The 6,604-nt window shown below is 39.7% G+C and overlaps 1 protein-coding gene across 1 annotated transcript; it reads right to left on the bottom strand.

The window, feature by feature from the left end:
• Nucleotides 1–2,254: 2,254 nt before the first annotated feature.
• Nucleotides 2,255–2,611, bottom strand: LOC138902785 (uncharacterized). The gene has a single exon (XM_070190684.1). It carries the CDS (start codon nucleotides 2,609–2,611, stop codon nucleotides 2,255–2,257), a length of 357 nt encoding a protein of 118 aa, XP_070046785.1.
• Nucleotides 2,612–6,604: the final 3,993 nt, after the last annotated feature.

The raw sequence follows: 6,604 nt of genomic DNA, 5'->3' as shown, positions 1-6,604 counted from the left end.
AAACATGCCTATTTTTCGTAACTGTGAATGAGTTGAGCATCATATCTTTTAGTATTGTTTGTACTGTTCTCATTATATTGTTAGGAGTTGTTCTTGGCTATTGGTGTTGGACTCTGACCGTTTTCCAAGCTCGTCACTACTTTCAACCTAAGGTTAGGTTTGTTACTTATTGAGTACATAGGGTCGGTTGTACTCATACTACACTTCTGCACCTTGCGTGCAAATTTTGGAGCTGATGTTGCTATGTATGGCGGGAGCTAGCATTGAAGATGTATATGCGTTCCGGTTGTAGCTGTCTCTTCTTCATGATAGCCTTAGATTTATAAAAATCTGTTTACATACATTTCAAACAGATGACATATTTATTTCATTTCAGCTTTGTAAACTCTAAGTCTTAGAAGCTCATAATTTGTACTACCAGTCCTCGGGGAGTTGTATAAAATTCAGTTATTTCATTTTGACTCTTATCATTATCATCATATTGTGGTTTATTGTTAATTGGCTTACCTAGCGGGTTGTGTTAGGTGCCATCACGACTACTTGGATTTTGGGTCGTGACATTATCTCTTCTTTAGTCTTAGATTTTATATATGTTTGATTGATAAAATAGTGTATTCAATGTCGTTAACCTCTATTTTATAGGTTTAGCTGATTTTGAAGTGATCGGAATAGAAACCAAGTGAAAACAAGTAAAAAAGAGCTCAAATAAAGAAAACTGGAAAAAGGACCCAGATATCGCAAATGCGATCTGGGCTTCGCAATTGTGAAGTCAACGCACTAGTCAATGGTCGCAAATTCGAGTAGTTTGATCGCAATTGCAAAGTGTGAAGATGAAGGCAAAAGTCGCAAATGCGAATGAAGGACCGCAAATGCGAAGTCAACTAGACAGTCAAAGTTCCCAAATGCGGAAACCTTCATTGCAATTGTGAATACAAGTGAAGAAAAGGCTAAGTTCGCAAAAGCGATGTCTGGGTGGCAAATGCGATGGTCAACAGTAGAGCCTAGGTTCGCATATACGAACCTTTCTTCTCAAATTCGAATCATGGGCTTCACTTCTGGGAGATTTATAATTCCACATTTTCTGGATCCCAAACGCACAAATACACGACCTAGCTTATTTTGGAAGACATCTTTGGCAATCTTCTGGTTTTCCTGACTAGATAATACAAGCTTGGAGCTAGGGTTCTTACACCACACTTGGGAGTTGAAGATTTGAAGACTTTGGATGAGATTTTCTTACCCTTTTTACTCATTTCTTCAATTCCTTGATTTGTATTGAATATCTAAGTGTATATTATTTATTCTATTACTTGAATCTTGTTTATGGAAATATTCATTGTTAAAGTTTGGACTAAAACACTTGGTATGCTTATGTATTGAATGATTTTTATTAATTATGAAATCACTTAGTTATTTCTTTAATTATTCTTGTTCTTTTATGTTTCCAAAGAGATTAGATAACCTTAGGACTCTCCCATTAACTTCGATTTAGAATTGAAAAAGGAAAACTTAGGGTTGGGAAAGATTAATAAACAAGAACTTGAGGCGTTAACCCTCATATTATAGATTATACCTAAGGATAGGATTGAACTACTTGTAGCCATATTCGGGTGTGTTTAATTCTCTTATTTATTTTAGGAATAATTAAATTAGAAAGTCTTGTTAGTCTTCAGAAGAAGCTACAACAACAACAATAACAACCTAGTAATAATCTCACAAGTGGGGTCTGTGGAGGGTAGAATGTACGTAGACCTTACCCCTACCCCGGAGGGAAAGAGAGTTTGTTTCCGAAAGACCCTCGGCTCAAGGAGAAGGAAATAAACAATAGGCAGTAGACAATAGATCTGTGACAACAACAGAAGCCAAAAAAATAAAATAATATCAGCATCATAAGAAACAGAAAATAGTGTGGAAGCTACATAAACAACTAATAACCCAAGGCGAAACATTATCAGCCTAGTCCCATCCCTGAAAATAACATAGAAAAATGCTCGACTCCCTCCTAACCTAAAACCCTAATGCTCGATCTCTACACCTTCATATCCAGAGCCATGTCCTTCGAAATCTGAAGTCGTGCCATGTCTTGCCTGATCACCTCACCCCAATACTTCTTAGGCCCCCTCTACCTCTCCTCATACCTTCTAATGACAATCGCTCATACCTCCTAACCGGGGCATCTATGCTTCTCCTCCGCACGTAACCATCCAAGCCTCGCTTCCCGCATCTTGTCGTCCATTGGAGACATGCCCACCTTCTACCGAATATCTTCATTCCTAATCTTATCCATCATAGTGTGCCCGCACATCCATCTCAAAATCCTCATTTCTGCCACTTTCATCTTCTGGGTATGAGAATTCTTGGCTGCCCAACGTTTCGCCCCATACAACATAGCTGGTCTAACCACCGCTCTATAGAACTTGCCTTTACATTTTGGTGCTAGTTTCTTGTCACACAGGACTCCAAATGCTAACCTCCATTTCATCCACTCCACTCCTATACGGTGCGTGACATCCTCGTCAATCTCCCCATCCCCCTGGATAATGGACCCAAGGTACTTGAAACTTCCTCTTTTAGAGATGACTTGTGAGTCAAACCTGACATCCATGTCCATTTCCCCCGACGCATCGCTGAACTTGCACTCCAGATATTCTGTCTTAGTCCTACTCAACTTGAAACCTTTAGACTCTAGGGTCTGTCTCCAAATCTCTAGCCTCTCATTAACGCTGCCTCACGTCTCATCAATCAGAACTATATCAGCATCGAACAACATACACCGTGGCACCTCCTATTGAATATGGTATGTTAGTGCATCCATCACCAGGGCAAATAAAAATAGGCTGAGCACAGACTCTTGGTGCAACTCCATAACAACCAAAAAGTGCTTTAAGTCACCTCCCACAGTCCTAACCCGAGTCTTAGCTCCCTCGTATATGTCCATTATCACTCTAATGTAGGCTACCAACACACCTTTCAGCTCCAGGCATCTCCAAAAAACATCCATAGGAACCTTGTCATTGCTTTCTCATGGTAAATAAACACCAAGTGTAACTCCTTCTTCAAATACCTGTACTTGTAAGGCCGCATAAAAGTTTACCTAAAATCCGGGGTTTCATGGTGCCAAGATAGACTTATGTGTTGATGATTGTAGAGATTCTTCGCGGCGAGGTTACTCGCCGTGGTACGAACCTTTTGGGTTGGAAAGTGCGTTGGGGAGTTGAAAAATATTTTTGGCAAAGTAAGACATTTCTGCGGTCCACTATGCGACCGCAAAATCACTTTGCGGGCCGCAGATCTGCTGCGGAATGAAGCAGAAACTTGAGCTAATTTTAGGACCATTATGCAGTCCATTATGTGGTGGCATAATCATTTCGCGGGCCGCACAATCCATCACAGATCCAACATAAACATTTCCGAAGCGGAGTTCTACAGTGCATTATGAGATTGCAGAATTGGTCTGCGGACCGCAAACCTGTCACAGAGTGAAGCAGAAATGCCTAGTTCCGAAGGGCCATTATGCGGTCCATTTTGCGGACCGCAGAAGTGTTATGTGGTCGCAGATCTGCATCGGGGCTTCATTTTTCTTATTTTTTTAACCCGACCCTATTTCAATATATAGTCATTGAAGACCATTTGTAAGGTAAAAATATGATATTTTGAGAGTAGGGAAGTGCTCTAGAGTGAAAGGCAGTTCCTAAACTCATTGTTTCTCAATTTTTACTCAAGGCTTGGAGAATTAGCAAGGAAAACCTCACTATGCTTTCATCCTAAGGTAAGATTCTACTCCCTAACCCTCAATTTCGGGATTTAACTGAAAATAGGTAATGAGAAAAGCCATTTTTGGGTGTGAGAGTTGTCCATTAGGCATGCATGTACTATCAAGGTTTGGGGGAAGAATGTTGAGCTAAATTAGATAGACTTTGGGTAGTTGAATGAAGGAATCCACCATAGGAGGAGGACCTTGAAACCTTAATGCACACCTAGTGTTTGATAAAATGCTCAAATGTGCTGGAACTATAAACTCCTTCCTAATTTGTGTTCAATTTTTCTATATCTCTAAATAGATCGAAGTGGCTAAGATTTCTGGAACATTGTAGTAATTTAAGGAAAGCTCGAGGCGAGGTATGTTGGCTAAACTTCTCTCTTAGAATTGAACCCCACAATATCCTTGTAAGTTCCGAGTTGTTCATTATAAATTGATTATTCCGAATAAGCCTTGTATCAAAAGATATATGTTCAATATGTATTCAAATGTTCTTGTTATGTTATATTCTATTTGAAAATGTGCTCAAAGCATGGGTTGCATATCTATACGTTATAAATTCAAGTCATGATTCAAATGAAAGTTATTATGTTAAATTGTGTAAGAAATCTCAATGTTCTTAACATTCTTATTTGCTCATATGTGGACTTAAAGTATTGAATAGAAATGCTTTGTTGTTGATGATCCGTGATGATGTTTGAAAGTGAAAGAGATGAACATAAATTATGAAATACGGCCAACGTGCCAAGAGTGACATTGTGTTATGGCCATTGGCGCCAATGAAATGACTGATATACAAAAGATAATGAAATGAGTTGTCAATCCTTTAAATAAATAAACACCCTGGGAGTATCGTTAGTCACCGAGGAAGGGTAGGTTGAAATAACCTAACCCCAAAACTACACGTGCCAGTGTAGGAGTGAATTGTGATTGTACCCCTTTATTAGGGTGAGATGATTGCTAGAAAAGGGTGATGTCGATTCATACGGCATTGTGGTGAGACGGCCTAGCCGGTCGGGTCGTGATCGAATGCCATGCCGCATACATGGTGATGATATTGCTTGAGATTAGTATTGAAATAGTGATTGAGACTGAGATAATGATTGTGATTGTGGTTGATATCTTTGGGTGAGACGGCCTAGACGATCGATCCGTGATAGGACTCCGTGCTAAAATCACAGTGGTATATCGATGCTAAGATCCTCAACCTAAAATATGGAAATTTACTTGAAAACTTGTCTTGCTCCTAACTTGATGTTTTGGTATTGTTTGAGGCTCTCATTGATGTTATGATTGTCCTTCCTTGTGTTATCATTCGTTCTATTGAGAGGGTGTTTAGTCATTCATACTAGTACCATTCCATATGTACTAACATCCCTTTTTTCGGAGGAACTGCATCTTTAATGGATGCAGGTGGTTCCACAGCAGGCGGCTTTGATCATTGATAGCGGTATACCCTCTTCCCAGCTGACTTGGTGAGCCCTACTTCATATCGGGGTCGTATATCTTTTGATCCTTGTGTATTGTGTTTTGAGGTATATCCGTAGCCTTGTTGCTGGAACTATCACCGTACTCTTTTGTATCTATTAGAGGCTACGTAGAAATAGTGTGAGTGGTATATTGGTGTTGGGGAAGTCAAACTAGTAATGTTGTATTTATATCACACGTTCCACTTTTAATTATGAAAGTGTATGTATTTTGAACTTTTTAAATGATGTAACTAATGATAAGGAATTGGTGTTGTTCACATGATCCTCCTCGTTGTCTAATTAATGAAATGGATCTCCTCTTTATTCATGAGTAAGTTTGGGAAGAAGGTATTGTACAGGGTCGCTTGGCCAGGTATCTGGGTTGAGTGCCGATTGCGCTCCCCGAGGTCGGGGCATGACAGTACTATTCCACCAACATCCTGATAAGGTGGATAGCTTCGGTAGTAGAACGACCCGGCATGAACCCAAATTGGTTGTCGGAAATAGACACTGCCCTCCTCACCCTCCCTTCCACCACACTCTCCCAAACTTTCATGGTATGACTTGGTAACTTGATGCCCCTATAGTTGTTACAATTCTGAATATCACCTTTGTTCTTTTATAGTGCTATCATCGTATTTCACCTCCTTTCATTTGGCATCATCTTCGTCATAAAGATAACATTAAATAGCGATGCCAACCATTCCAAGCCTGCTCTACCCACACACCTCCATAATTCCACCGGAATTTTGTCCGGCTCGGTCGCTCGGTCCCTACTCATCATGAACATAGCTCCCACGACCTCCTCAACCTTAATATGCCTATAATACCTAAATTCTAGGTGACTCCCGGAATTCCCCAATTCCCCTAGCACAATGTCTCTGTCCCCTTCTTCATTCATAAGTCTATGGAAGTAATCCTGCCATCTCCGATTGATCTGGGCATCTGCTAATTAGCATAAACTCGCTCATATTTATAAAATCGTAAAATACATTGGATTGTTACTTCAGTTTAATTACCCTTGCATCTATGCTTGTAGACATTGATTATTTTACTTTCTTTCTAGGTCAGTTTACATTTTCGCATTTAGATTTAATACTTGCACAAAACCTTTATTAGTGTTTGGCTTATCATAATAAGTGATAATTATCTTACTTGCCTAATCGCCTACATATTGTTCTCTATGGGATTCGACCCCAACTCATAGTTGGGTAAATTATATTGCATGCGACCATGTTCGTTTACACTTTGAGTAGTAGATTTGGACGTCATTAGAATTGGCGCCGTTTCCGGGGAACGATTTGGTGCACTTAGGTTGTTTGGAATGTAAGTGTACATGCTTTGGTCCAAACTTGTGAATATTTGTGTAGTTATT

The sequence above is a fragment of the Nicotiana tomentosiformis genome, chromosome 12 (genome assembly GCF_000390325.3).
Source record: "Nicotiana tomentosiformis chromosome 12, ASM39032v3, whole genome shotgun sequence".
NCBI classification, from domain to species: Eukaryota; Viridiplantae; Streptophyta; class Magnoliopsida; order Solanales; family Solanaceae; genus Nicotiana; species Nicotiana tomentosiformis.
This window is presented reverse-complemented; position numbering and strand designations above follow the sequence as displayed.